Below are 15,753 nucleotides of genomic sequence, written 5' to 3' on the forward strand. Positions count from 1 at the left end.
TCATAATGCTCCGGTACTTACAAACTTGTTACGCCCCTTGTAGATAAATAATATATGTAACTAAACGTCAGACACGCGGCTTCTTAGTTTTGATTCTTACTTTTTAACCGACTTCAAAAATGTAGAAGGATATTTAGACAATGTTCTCAGGCATGAAATACTGAAATCATTTTTTTTATAGATTGAAGCGATTAATTATCTCTAATATCCGCACACCTAAATCACGTTACCGCGAATAATAAAGTACGGTTTTACTAACAATGTAAATGTTGTAATCTGTTAGCAGCGATACCTATATTCCTAATTCGGATAACCAGAGGCACATCCATCGCATAATGAACTGAGTTTGTTGTCATTTCGTCAAGTTTTGTTAGACGGACAGTAATGTCTCAACACGATACATCTTTCTATAAAAGACGTTTTGTGTTCTTTACACGTCTCATATGAATATTACGACTGTATTTGTAAATTTGTTTCGTCCTAAGAAGACTGTCTAGACTAACTTCACAAAGAGTTGCAGGCTTACTACGGGTATGTTGCCTCAGTTCTCAATTACGGACTCCTGCTATGGGGCAATGGCAAAGATAACAAGAGAGCACTTGTAGCTCAAAAACAGTGTATTAGAGCCATCTGTAACAAAGCACCTTATATTTCGTGTCGTCCGCTGATTGTAAGCTTACGAATTTCGACAGTCCCTTGTATGTATATACTGGAGGTATTTAAATTTGTTAAAAAGCATGGACATTTGTTTAAGAGAGCAGCTGATATTAATCCTAGAAGGAGACGACTACCACACGAACTAGCAAGGGACTACTGTCCAAAAACTACACTTTGTTTAGAAAGTCCTCATAACATGTGCATAAAAGTATACAATAAGATACCTGATAAATTTAAAAACGGACCCACTAAAGTTATGACTTTTAAATTATGCGAATGGCTTATTACTAATAGTTTTTATAGTATTAGAGAATTTTTGAATTTTTGACATTTGCATGCTAATAATAATTAGTGGATAGAGATGCTGTAACACTGCTTTATACCATATTGTGACTCTGTACCTACCTATCCTAAGCGAATAAATGATTTCTGATTTCTGATATTATGGTACATTTAACAACATGATGGACACCTTTACAATACAATACAAATACACTTTATTGCACCAAAATAAAAAGAAATAATTACAAAAAGTCTCTTAACTAAGTACATGGCAAATGGCGGCCTTATCGCTTAAAGCGATTTCTTCCAGACAACCATAAGGTGACCTTTATGTTTATCCCTCTCTCACCTTCGGTGTAATGGGCGTCTTTTAATTCATAGCCCTTGCACGTCTATAGACGAGGCCGGTTTAAATAAAACGGTTCCCGTTTGGGATCACTTTTCTTTTTAGAAAGGCCAGTTTTAATATTTTACATGTATGTGACATTAATTACCCCTAATGGCTTTTGTAATTAAGAGAAGACCGTATAAGAGAAAAGGATTTAACTTAAAATGAGAAAATTATACTATTGATATCAGTGTGATAATTCTGCTATGGTAAATCACGTTGAAAATATAATGTACTTATCGATATAAAACATAATTCACATATTTTAATATATTGAGGTCAACCAATCCTAATTCATATGAATTAGCTTCATTTGCTCTGCTCTCACAAACGGCATGTTAAATTAACTTTCCAAGCGACGTTCCTCAAACACACGATAGATGGCGTTGTTCACTTTTAACGTGATAATTACCTATTTTCTCATTGCTGGGATACATAATTATTAAAAAATGTAATGTAATGGCAGAAGCATTATAAAACAAATTGTTGCTTGATATTTGGATCACATTATGTAGAGAATGACGTTGCTACCTATATGGCGTCTCTTTATTTTGGATCAAAATAATAATGGGTGGAAGTTATAATTGTACACCACGGTAGTATAATAAAAAGGGTCACCATTAAACCCAAAAACAAAGATAAAAGATACATATGTCTATATTAGAAGTTTAAACAAAGAAAAAACTTAACAACGCCATCTATCGTGTTTATGGGGAACGCCGATTGGAAAGTCCCTCATTATAGAAATGTTTGGTTATGCTGATTCATTTTCACGAGGTAGGTTACTTTATTATTTCTAACAATAAAACTGCCGTATTTTAAACATAATGAACACTCATATTCATAAAGATTGTTACCCGAAATTTCAGGAACAAATGAAGCCGATTGTGTTTTTTACGCTTCGCAAAGTTTTGCACGTCAGCTACGAAGTCGCATCAGCGTCAGAATGGCCGGTCACTCGACGAATTTTAAGTTGAAATGGTGCTTAATTATTGTATTGTCATTATCAAGCGTATTTTAAAAGAAGTTTAATTATCTGCAAGTAGATATCTCTATATTAACATAACTAATAAATTTATATGGACTTTTAATTTAAGTGCATTGTTATCGTCCAAGCAAATGGGCCTATAATTTAAAAGTATTTAATGATTTAAAATATTAGTGAATTCATATAAGTTATTTATAATTGAAAATGTTATATAACTAATCAATTAATTTAAAAAGTAAGTAAACAGAAAAGGCGGGAACGGAAATGAGAATTACGCGGCAAAGGAAACAAATAAAGAGGTGGTGGTGGAGAAGGGGTTGGATTGGTTCTCCGACTTTTCTAGGAGACGTTGGTGAATAAATAGTCGATAAAGTCACTGAGTATAATAATGACACCCTATTGGTGGGCTAAAAAAAATGTGACGTGAGTGTATGTTGGTCGGACCATGTTATCTTAAGAACGGCTAACCGTTCTTAAGAAAACATGGTCCATATAGTCCGACTCCTTATTCGAACGAACAGGGAAAAAGTTCACATGGTCGGATCAGTAGGACAAAGTGTTCAGAGTTTAGAGGCATATTTATATTTGGTGTTTATTTTATGAAGACAAAGTGTGCGGCGGACCTACAGCTAAGTCTCGCTGCCAACAAGCGTTTTGATTAAAAATAAATATTTCCGTATCTGGGGACTCTACAGCTGCCGAGTTCAAAGACCGGCCGTCCTGACGTTAAGATGGCCAAGCACCTTTAAATATTATGTTATTTCTAACATACGTTGGAATAAATGTCTGGCGATAGGCACTAATAGGGAAATGATTGAGCACCATAGCAATTTAAAATACGCAGAATGAAGCCGAGTGACTGGTCATTCTGATGCTCACGAAGTTGCTAAATGGCAGTCCCATGGCTGCTCGAACACTTCGAAGCCTGCAGTTAAAGGACTGACACGAAAATCACATACTATATTGATTTTGATTTTCACGGCTGTCATCTATTCTTTGAAACAACACAATTGGGTATTAAGATATTTTTATAAATGATAGATTATGCTAGGTATTAAAATACTATTAATTTGAATATGTTTGCTTTCCATGAAAAGCAAACATTTTCAAATACTACTGCATGCAGTAGTACTTAAGTAGTTTTTTTTTGCATGCTGAAGATAATGTCCAGTAGATATAAATAACAATTTGTTAATTTTTCATTTCTTAACATACTGGCATACAAGCTTCTAATAAACATGATGGGGGTTAGTAATCACCATTATTATTGGAGTCTATATTTAATTTAACCACATACTCATAAGACACCTTACCCTAGTGATGGCTACAGATTTTATTTATTAAAAACGTCATATAACAAGGACAATTTGTTTACATTTACAGGTTACATGAAAGTCAAGTAAATACACGATTTTCGCTAAAATAAACACAATCCTACTGATTTGACAGCTAAAAATAGACAAATAAGGCTAATTAAGACAGAATCTCGAAAGGGTTTTAGAATTAGCGTAACTTTCTTCCCTTACTTAACGAATTGAATTATTTTATTTACTTATACAAAATAAAGGTAAACAACAAATTCTAATCACGTGAACGTGGAAACATCTCAAATTGAATATTTACGATTATGTTATGCATGCTGAAGTGTAAAGATACTAGTTTACGATGCGAATGAATTATTTTATTTGAATAAAAAGTATACCGGTTAGCCCAATCTTTCGAGGTGCAAAAAGAATTACAAGTAGATATATAGAATAGGGGCAAATTATTACTCCATGATTTCCGGCTCTTTTTAACAATGATATTGTGATAGTGTAATGACAAATTATAATACTTTTTTTTACCTTTGATGGGTTTTGGCTCTTGGCCCCAGACTTGCCCGAAGGCATTGACGAGGCCTAAGATGGAGCGAGCTCGCCCAGAAGGAGCCTGTTCACTATGGCCTTGAAACCACCCGGGTTATATGCATTCGGAAATACGGAAGATGGCAAAGATTCCACTGCCAATACTTCCCAACACTTGGTTGAGGGAGTTTAAAGCGGACGTTATGATCTTCGCAGGCATTTTTTTTTGTCATACACAATAATAATGATACTGATATAGATGGACAAAATTAGGTTTCGACGAAAAGTACTAAGATTAGTCAATCATATAATTGCCCGCTGACCGTATCGCTAAAGCATGGGATTTTGGCCCCAAATTATGAAGAAATAATTTCATAATTAAAACACATAATAACGGGTTCTTACCGCGTTTAAATGGGGATATGAGACTATGAGGTAAGAACCCGTTATTATGTGTTTTAATTATGATAATAACCGCGTAAACTTAAAACAATGTATAAATAATTTCATTTCTAGAAGTATTTTTAGAGACAATGGCTTACAATATTTTGTCCAAATTTATTAACCTGTGCCAACTTAGTACGTCGTACCACCAATTGTCTTGAGGGGTGGCACCACCGGTTAAATGCTAAATCGGGTGTTATAAGTGTTATGTCTGTCTTGTCATGTGTGTCTTATTTTTATTACAAGAATTTTAGTAAATGCGAAGTTTGTTTTATCTTCCAACTTGACCAGCGCTCCTCAATAACAGGATTACATGCAAGTTTGTTTGGTTTTGTCTTCAAACTACAAAATAATCTTTATATTTTTTGAAAACCAAGGTATTCCGTTCCAGATTTCGTCCGCCGTCGTTTGAAGGTGACGTGTCTTCGGAGGATACCTCCATTGATGCCGACACCGGAGCTACTGTCAACTTCGATTGTCAAGTAGCATCCCTGAGGGACAAAACCGTGAGTACAACAGTAAAATTTCATGAAATGATCAAAATTGGAATGTTATTAAACTCAAAAATGACACGCGGTCACGTGTAAAGCAGAATTTATTTTTTTATTTTGATGACGACAAAAAAAGTCCAGTTGTTCACAGAACTGTGAACAGAACTGTACAACAGAAGTAATGTCTGTAAAAGAATAACTAAACTATGTAGCTATGTTCATTGAACTAATCTATTTTCTCACTGTAAATTTTATTTTATAATGTCAAGATATCTATTACAGAACTATACAAATTTTATTTTACTTTTTAGTAATTATTATAGTATATTAAACGAGGAAACGAATTCAACAATTATTTAATCTACATTAAAAGGAGCGAGCACACATCTAGAAATTTTACAAACTTAAAACTTAGATACATGTAGTATAGTTATAGCTAGTTTTAACCTACATGGTCATTAAGTAGACAGTGTTGAAGTCACAACGTTTGTTGCAGGTATCTTGGATTAAAGTTTCCGACGATGAAAATTTGGAGTTGCTAACTTTAGATTTAGAAACACATACAGCGGATTCGAGGTGAGATATTGAGAAAGTTTTGTACCCTTTCAGTCTATTCCCAAGCAGAGCTTAGGAATATCCGACAATTTATTACTCCAGTGAAACCTTGTTGAAAGTTTAACCTTACGCCGAATTTTGACAATTGACATTTATAAAGTTAAGTGAAACCTAGTTTAAGATACCAACTTAATGCCATTTTACTTGAATGATCATATTTCTAAGGTATTTAGCTTAAAGAATATAATATTAATTATTTTAGACGCAACGCTAGTATTGAATAGGATAGTTTGTTTTTTTTTTTGACCAGATTCCGTGTGGACTTGGCCAGCGAAACCTGGCGGTTGACCTTGTCAGACGCTCGGGCCACGGATTCTGGTGTCTATTGTTGCCATGTGTCCACGCACCCACCGATGTTAAAGCGCTTCAAACTTACAATTCATCGTAAGTATTATTAAAATCAAGCAATTCACAGTTTATATTTGAGAGAACATTAATTACCTAAATTATTTAAAATTTAGGATAACCCAAAAAGTATCCGCAATTATTATGTCTACTGTCATCTTCTATATTATCAGAATAAATATTGTTGACGAAATGTAACCTATGCAATCACTTATTTTAAATAGGACTAAGTATTATTGAGTTACGTTGGACCGAAGTGTATCATTTTTAAAATAGTCATTTCTAAATCCCTTTCATACTAGCAGTTTAGTTAAATGTAACTTTTCCAACAGGTCCTGAAATAAAACTGACCAAAGAGGCGTTCCTTGAGACAAGCGAGACACTCTCCCTGAAATGCATGATCTTACACTTGCACCCCGGAGATTCCGAGCCCGCTCTCCGATGGTATAGAGGAAACAGCTCAGTTCCGCTGGATGAAATACGTGGCGGAGTTCTTATCGAGACGGACTATCTGACGTTCACGAGTCACCTGCAGGTAAACCTATAAATATATCTGCAACAAACCATTGTACTGTAGGGTTGTAACGAATGTTGCTGCTGTGCGAATGCAAAACAATTTCATAAGTGTGCGCGATTCTGCTAAAGCGAAATCGAAACATCTTGTTCTTCTCAATGATTGATATATAAAATAATACCTACACAGCTATAACCTGACGAGAAGGATACTTCGCAACTGACATCGCGGGGAAACATCGAATCCTCGGACTCGTGACCTCGACAATTCGGCACGACTAAGCGTCTTCTGGGGTAACAAAATGTTTCAAATTTTCGCATTTTTAATAGCAAAAGCGAGGATAATAATGCGAAAGTCTCGCTTTCGCATATGTTAAACCGAGACTTTCGCTTTTGTATATGCGAAAGCGAGAACATTCGTTACAACCCTAGTGTCCCTAGTAATTTCCAAAGACATAATCAAACATAATATTTAGATTATTTTTTAAAGATATACATTCTACATGTATATTATCGTCGCCAATAGCGTCAAGTTATTTCGATAACAATGCCATATAATTATTGCGTCTCTAGCACTAAAATTAAACCAGACTGTAGGCGACTAAAATAAGCAGCACTTCATTCAACTAGACAACGTAATTTTGTATGTGACCTTTGTTATGAGAAAAGATAACAGACCGCACGATATTTACTGGATGATGGTCATGGGTTAACTACCGGGAGGGTGCTTTCGTTAAAACAGCTTTCCCACAACCGATTAATATAAATTCTTGCAAAATAGACTCATAATTTAAAGCTTATTCAAATAATAATCAGCTTACAAAAATATACAGTGCTGAAACTAGTCTGTAGGTGAAAAGATAGATAAATCTGTTTGCCATGATGTGTCAAGTCTTTTGATCACATCGTTAGTATTCACCTCACAACCCATACGATAGAAGAAGTCTTCTTCTTTTTTCGGATAATTTGGCCATGACATTGTGGAGAGTTTGCCACAACTAATACAACCTAGAAATTACGAACAGCAGTCTTATTCATAGCCAACAACATCCTAGACTGCGAAAAGAACTTATTATCAATTTTGCGCCAATCAACAAAGCCATTATCGTTATGCTTTAAAATCGGCTTACTAATATATTATTTCCTTTGACCCTCCTAAACGAAATGACGTAGTAGAAAAAGTTCGTATTTTGTGGTCAAATCACTACATGCTCGCTAAAAATCGCACTGTACCCTTTTCTACACCCTCTAGGCCCAGTAATTTTACCTTCGTTCAGACTAAATTGCCGTAATATATTTGCGGGGTAAAGTGTAAGTGGCAACTTAAATATTCTCTCCACTTACTCGTACTGCTCTGAGTTATCTCCGTGAAAAATATATCTTGTTGGGGTTTCTCGCAATATCATACTGATGTCACCGAGTTGTTTATGAACTGACAATTTAGACACTGTAGGTATAGAAAAAATAAGCGCTTGAATTTTGTGTTTAATCAATAAAAACTATTCAGCTGGTATTCTCGCTTTAGGGTTAAATAAAAACGAAATAATGATAGGTGAATAATGAATAACAAAAAAAAAACGGCTTTACCACCTACAGGATGTTAGTGAGATCGTAACGAATACTGAGGAGGATGATTCAGACCATGACTCTGAGATTTTTTTTAGTTTTTGAAAATTATTTTCAATTGTATACTTTTGCGATGGAAAATTCCATTTGATATTAACTCAGAATAATGAGCTGAATCGTTCTCAGTATTCGTTACGATGTCACATACACCCCATACAAGCACATTATGGGTGATAGTGTCACCGTAACGAATACTGAGGGGGATATTTTTTTTATTTTCAGTTCCATAGTTTTGCGACAGAAAATTCGACTTGATATCAACTCAGAATCATGGTCTGTATCATCCCTCAAAGTTTTCGTTACGATGTTACAAACACCTGTTCATCTTTGTATAAAAGGAATATGACTCGCTCATTGGAATTGTTCCAACAGGTGGCCATGCTCAAGGTGGAAGATGCTGGTAACTACACCTGTGCCTTGCATGTGCCAATGGAGATGAGAACAGTCGCGAGGGTTCATGTGTTACGAGGTAATGAAATTTGAAAGTACTTAAATGTTTCAGTTATTCTTTAGATGATTCCGTGCTTCGGAGGACACGTTAAGTCGTTGGGCCAATGCGTTGAGCAGCGTGGTGGAATGCTCCTTACCCCAGAGGCATGTGCCCAGCAGTGGGTCGTATATAGGCTATTTATGTTTTATGTACCTGTTTATTTTAATGAATACAATATTTGAAAATATATTTTTGCATATATATCGCACATAATTTTCTTCCGGCCAGTTAAATTCATAAGTCTATCTTAAAGATTTTCCCAATAAACATTTGTGATATTAATATCTTTAGCCTTGGGTAAATACTAAAATAGTATATTGTAATTCAACAAGCATTTAAAAAATGTAATGTGTACAAAAAGCAGTACTTTATATTCGTAGGTATTCATAATAATAATAAACATTAATTGCGTTACTGATTTTCAATAATGTTCGTTTTAATATTTGAGATATTTCACAGGGTTGAGTATTTATTCATAACCATAAATTGCACGCGTTTTCATCAAACATACTTAAATGCCTGGAACAGAGAGTCGAAATATTTTACATTCTCCAATATCTCCGTATATGGTCAGATTATAAAATTTTACTTAATATTTACCCAGTTGATATTTATATAAAACTGTAAGTAATCTAAATATAAATTTCGAAATAAAGTGTTTTCTTGCTCGTGATTCAAAATCAATGTTAATTGTATCAAAATCAAAACCACAAAAAAAAGAATATCAAAACCACATTACACAATCAGTAGACCCCTCCTTGTTTGTGGCTTACGTTTGTTTTTCCTTCAAATTCAAAATAAGACTAAAACTGATTGTTTCTTTTTCTTCATTAAAAATAAATATTTTGTTTTGTTATCAAAATAAATATTTTCAACGCTAAATTCCTACTTCGAGAAATATGAAGGGTAAATGAAAATTTGAATTCACGACTTACCTAAACAATATCGGAGCTTTGGTAACCTCATACACCTGTAATCAGTAGTTAAAACTTTCACCCTGCAGGTTGAAACTCCGGGAAAGCCGTATAAATGTTAGCTCAACACTTGAGTGGAAGATATTATTTCCGTTTTATTATAAAATCACTCCGTTAGTGTTAATAATGATCATACGATATAACGACAATGCTTAGATAAGCTAATGTAATTAAATAAACCGTACAGGAAATTTATGTTTTATGTATTAACTTTAAACTTTAATATTCTAAATTCTTATTAATAAGTAGGTACATGGGAAACGTAGCTGAAATGAAGACATGTCGCTTAAAAAGTCTCTTTTCAATATTGACATTTACAAATTTCCTTACATATAAAAGATGGAGCCTACAAGCCAGAACAACGTGGTTTGAAAAGGTCACATCGTTACAGAATTTACAGCATCTATTAAAATTAGTAACCGTAACATGGAAGCCGTATACTGCGAGCGGCGCTATATTTGAACCAATGGAATTTGTTTATTTATCGCGTAGCCAATGAGTATTGGTTAGTTTACACGATATGAAAACTCCATGCTTCAAATAATCTTATCTTTTTCATTGTCTGTTATTTTGTTATTTGTTTTAGTTTAATTAATATTTGTTTTATATAATGTATAGATAATTTGAAACCAAAGGGCTTTCATCAGGTTCGAGTCTGGCTGAACTGCAGAGTGGCGTGAAGACTACGACGAGCTATTTGAGCCTACTGATGGCAGCCATGCTGGTCGTCATTGGAGCATACAGCGACGTGAGGTGACCTATTTAGGCGACGGCTTTACAGAATCGGGAATCTTAAAAACGGATAACGCAAGCATAAATGGGAATAACGATTTCTGTACATATATTAATTTGTATAATCCATAACACAACTGAAAATAAGTAATCTAACAAGAGTAAACTTATGTGTTCGTAGATTTACTTATTAAACTCATTCGTGAAAAGTTGTTACGAAATTATTTAAGTCATTACGAATTTATTTATTAACATTTCCTCATTTGTTCTTGCTTATCCAGATTGTCGAATAAAAGATCCTTATAATAAAGGAAGAATACCGTCCAAGGATCTTTCGGTTTAAAATAAGGACCACTAGTGAGATTGTACTTAATATGTAGGTACAGCATCTACGCATTTGTAACAAAATTTCTTTTGTTTAAATTTATGTGAAGGAATTCGCCATCTTTGGAACGATTTACATATCAAAACGATAATATCTTCTGATATCATTTAAATATTCTAAATTTCAGTGGTTTTATGAATATAATATTATCTACAGTCATAAAATGACTTCACCAGCTTTTGCATATCAATACAAAATATCAAAATTCGCCATACCCTACTCATATTCAAAATCAAAGTATCAAAATTCAAAGTAAACTGTAGGTACTTATTAAAAAAGAAACTTTATCGAGTATTTCTAGAACCGTTTATTATTTTAAATATTTAATTTAGAAGTATTTAACTTACTCCGTTTTTGTTTAGTAGTTAATTTATTTTATTACAACATATTTTATATTTATAAACCGATCACACTAAAGGAATCCATTAAATGTAATAAACTATATTGAATATTAAAAGTATAAATATTGTAACCGTAACAGAATGGGTGTCGTAGTGGAACAATTAATAATTATAAAACTGAATTTATGTGTAATCTTCCATGTTACGCACTTCACTTTGTAAATATGTCTAATAAATTTTGGTTAACTTCACTTTTCTAAAGCACGAACCAATATTACATCTAAGTCGAAGTATACAAGTCACATAGTGGAGACTTTAATGATACCATGAGCTTTTATAATAATCTTTACATCAGGCTCTACTGTGTGACTCTCTTCTTGTATAGATAACTTCAAATCTTTTCATATATATAATGTAACTATATACCTAGTTTAAACTCTTGTCTTAATTACATTCATTAACTCTGCTTTGATTGTTTGCGTTTCTTTGTTCCGAATTCTTTCTTCAATTGCATTATTAAAATAAATTCCATTAGAGCAGTTGACAAATGTTGCTGAAAGTCATAGAGGTTATAAGATTGTTGTCACAATTATACCACAGTAACATTTACCCCCATAAGCATTTAAGGAAATAACATGTTTTTAACGGTAATAGGATTGTTTTGGTGTTTCGTGTTATGTGTAATTACAGAATTCATGTTAGTGTAAGATGATAATACTGTAAGTCTAAAGTCCGTGTTAAGGATATGTATAACGTTGGATTGTCTTAGAATTTCCTTTTAGTTCACATTCAAAATCTATTTGTCAAAATTCTGTACATTCAGTAAGTATGTTTCTTATGTATGAAATATTAAATACTTACATTCAAATTATTAACATTCTCGGTCAAACCAATGATTCAATTAACAAATTATAATATATAACATGTCGGTGCTTTTGTTGACTGTTAATTTAGAGTAGTTAACATAATTATATATAAACATATTGGTTTAATGTATATCTGATATTGTGATAAAATAAGATTTTTTAAAATAAAAAGACATTTATAAATCGAGATACTATTTCATTTTTAAATATATCCTGATCGCTGTTAGTAATTTGCACAAATTATTAATTACTAATTATCGAGTAATGTAGGTATTATATGTATTGTGTATATCGTGTATATATTAAATGTAGGTTCACCTTATCGTAACTTGCGGCGGATAGACTACGGGTTGTCTTAAAGATGACCTGCAAGCTTTGCTAACCTCAACACGAGTCGGGCGTGACTATGTGTGGATGTATTTGTTGTCTAGTTCTTACTAGCGATAGTTCTAATACATACATATTTTCGCGAGTTAGTGTTTATTTTATGAAGACAAGGTATATGGCAGGCCTATAGATATGTCTAAAAATCTGTCATTCCATTCAAATTAAGGTTTTTGTTTTTAGTGTTAAGAGTCGATACGACACTATGACGGAAAAAATAATGTAGGCAATATAATATATTAATGCTCTGGCTGCCCGTGCGAAGCCGGGGCGGGTCGCTAGTCTAAAAAGTTGCCTTAAAGATAGTTTGGTTTTCCAAATTGTTGGGAGTTATTGCCTGTTTTTCAATAATCGGTAAATATGTGAAGAAAACCTTTTCGTTATCGCTTTTTCTTTATGTATGTTAAGCTGCGTGAGTTTAAGGTCTTTGCTTTGTTAGTAATTATTGTTGAAGTGAAAAGTATATGAATTAAGGACCTTAAAATATATTGTTTTTACAGGTAAAGATATTCCCATTGTGAAAATTTTGATTTCATTGAAAATCATCAATGCATAATAATTATATCTACCTAAATAAAACTTTTTACGGAAACGCAGTTATCTACGTGTTGGATATTTAGGTTGGCTAAATTCGTTTTCATCTTTACCTTAAACAGCACTCCTTAATATTTGGTCCTTCGAGCCAATGTTATAATGATTAGAATATTGATACTAATATATAACGAACTGATATTGAATTGAAGATATTACAAAATATAATGATTTCTGCGAAGGAAAATTCCAATTTATATTAACTCAGAACCCTGAGCTGCATCATTACAGTGTCACTAACACAATTAATAATAACTAGCGGTATCATTACGTCACAAGTAAGCTAGGAAGGCGCTTTTTCTATAAAAGACTTAACGTTTTAATGTAATAAACAGATGAATTTATGCATTTTATTTAGAAACAGATGATATTTATATTTACAATATTTTCTTTAAATATTTCAAGAAACCTGGAAAGGTTTCTAAGACTTTCCAGTCTTAGATAGTAATCCTGAGTCACTATAGAGACTGCAAAATATTAGTTGAGAAGTATAACGCTAACACAACAAGTGAAATATATTTTTGTACCGGAACTTTTGCCCGAAGTGTGAAACCAAATTCTTTCACAAACACAATTGCCCGTAAAAAATAATCCGGATTACAGAAAAACAATGTTTTACGCATCTGCAATAAATATTTAAACATTACGTACGGAGACGCCATCGCAGTAAGAAGCTTATAATGTTTGATTCAAATTGTTTCAATCTTGTTATTTAAAGAAGCTATGTTAGGCTTGAAATATGGATGGGATTATAGAAACAAGTAAACCTTTCTACTTGTAGAAGTAATAATTCCTTTAGCAACTGGTGATCAGTGTACAGAAGCAACTGGTAAAATGTATCTAGTTATTATAATTACTTATTACATAATTGATTATTTAAAATAACTATTACTACCATTGTAATATCCACACATTTGTGGACACATACTACTGTAGGAAATAGAGTAAAAAGTAAAAGATAATACATGGGAGTTTGGTTGTTTATGGTATGAATTATGGCATTAAGATTGGTCACTGAATGGGACAGAAGGAAGTTTTAAAAAGATAAGGTGGTTGTCTATAATTGGGTTGTCATCGGAATCTTTGGGGCATTTTGTTTTTTGAAAATAAAAGGAGTCATTTTTATTCTATATCCCACACTACGAATAAAAATAAGTAAGTAATTACGATTATGAAATAATTAAGCAAGTCTCAAACATGCGGCGATTTACTATTACGTGATGGCCATTAATATGTTATCGTAAAAGCTAGAACTACAGTAAATCTCCTCTCTTTTTCTTCTTCTTTTATGATATGTACCAATTGATAAAGTTAAAACTCCGAAATGTTCTTTAATAATCGTTAATTTCGGTCGTTTATCGACAGGCAGCATTCGCCCGCGAATTATATCGAAAGCTTTGAGTATTTTTATAACACCTGTTTGAGCCACTTGTGCTGTCTTTTTTATTTCTGTTAATACGCCTAGCTACCCAAGGGAAACACACTAAAAAGACTTTACGAATTAACTTAAAACTTTTTACGTCGTGTGTGTGTGAACCCCGACAGTGCTAGTGACGTTTTGTTCTTCTCCTTTGTTTTCTGCCTGCTTTATCTATAATACGTTTTATTCTTGCAAACATCTTAAATAATCTTTAAATGCACCGCCGCCGCTGATTCTAATTGTGAATAGACTGCTGTGATTGCTTGTGCTGTCAACAAAAACCAGGCCTGGTTAAAAGAGTGAAGAAGCTGATCACGTAAGTGTTTCCCTTTTTCTTTGAGCTGGGCTATTTTCAGGGTATAGAGACAGCGCAAGTGGTTAGGATTCTTCCTTTCCACCTTTTTTCCTTTTTCGCATTAATGTGTATCAAACAACACCACAATTTGTACGAACACATGGTCGCAATAAAACATTTCAATACTAATTCCTTTCGAATTTACGAATTCTAAAATTTCAAAAATTGTAGTAATATTTGAGTTCGGACAAAAATGCCAAATCCCTTTACATGTTTCCAGTACACTGTCGCATCCACAAATAAAAGGGATATACAGGAAAATAAATCTACTCGAAGGTACATTAAGGATACATTGGCCCCGATTCCTGCAGACACCGCCTAATTTTATTTTAAGTTATATCCGTCATTTTCATATCCGTCGAAAAGGAAAGCGACGGATGATTCACAGCTCTTAATTTTAGGAAGAATGATTAAATGAATGAATAACCCCGGCGAATCAAAAGGTACGTCGCTGGTATGCAATCCGTTTGACGTGCTGTCTACTTAACTGTGTCGGGTTATTGACGGATGTAAAATTTTTAGACGGTTGGTTTAGATTTGTGCTTAAAATTGACGTGTGTTCCATAAATTTTATGCTTGTCGATTACCCGTCCCTTTCCTTTTCGGTGGATAAGAAAATGACAGATATAACTTAAAATAAAATTAGATGGTATTTACAGGAATTAGCACCATTTATGCAGATAAAAATGCTTAGTCTGCTGATAATTTACTACAGCAGGTAATTGTGGCATGAAAATGGTGGTCCTTCGGCGGGCGCCCGATTCGAGGTGCAAGGTCAAGTCTATACCGCTATGTGCATTACTAATAAAAAGCTTTTAGAACGCAAAGATGTGTGCCACTAAATATATTTTGGAACTCGTAGGTGTACAAAAAGCCTTTAGGTCCAAAACGTCTACTTCTCAAAAGGACCACTGTCCCAAATCGTCTACTACCCAAAACGGCAACTCCCAAAATGACCACTCTCCCAAATCGTCCACTTTCCCAAAACGTCTACTTCCCGAAAGGACAACTCCCAAAATGTC

General features: G+C 33.6%; 1 protein-coding gene across 3 annotated transcripts in view; it reads left to right on the forward strand.

Moving 5' to 3' along the window:
* LOC126380360 (hemicentin-2-like) overlaps positions 1-12,039 on the forward strand; it is a 69,577-nt gene extending 57,538 nt beyond the window's left edge. For 2 of the 3 annotated variants that reach the window (XM_050029738.1, XM_050029739.1), the window contains exons 4-9: positions 4,995-5,109; positions 5,591-5,670; positions 5,960-6,093; positions 6,387-6,589; positions 8,566-8,662; positions 10,305-12,039. In XM_050029738.1, coding sequence (XP_049885695.1) covers positions 4,995-5,109; positions 5,591-5,670; positions 5,960-6,093; positions 6,387-6,589; positions 8,566-8,662; positions 10,305-10,414 — 739 coding nt within the window. In that variant the 3' untranslated portion in view covers positions 10,415-12,039. The remainder of the gene's footprint in view (positions 1-4,994; positions 5,110-5,590; positions 5,671-5,959; positions 6,094-6,386; positions 6,590-8,565; positions 8,663-10,304) is intronic. The other variant, XM_050029740.1, reaches the window with a different exon arrangement.
* The last annotated feature ends 3,714 nt before the right edge of the window (positions 12,040-15,753 follow it).

This window comes from Pectinophora gossypiella, chromosome Z (genome assembly GCF_024362695.1).
Source record: "Pectinophora gossypiella chromosome Z, ilPecGoss1.1, whole genome shotgun sequence".
Taxonomy (NCBI): Eukaryota; Metazoa; Arthropoda; class Insecta; order Lepidoptera; family Gelechiidae; genus Pectinophora; species Pectinophora gossypiella.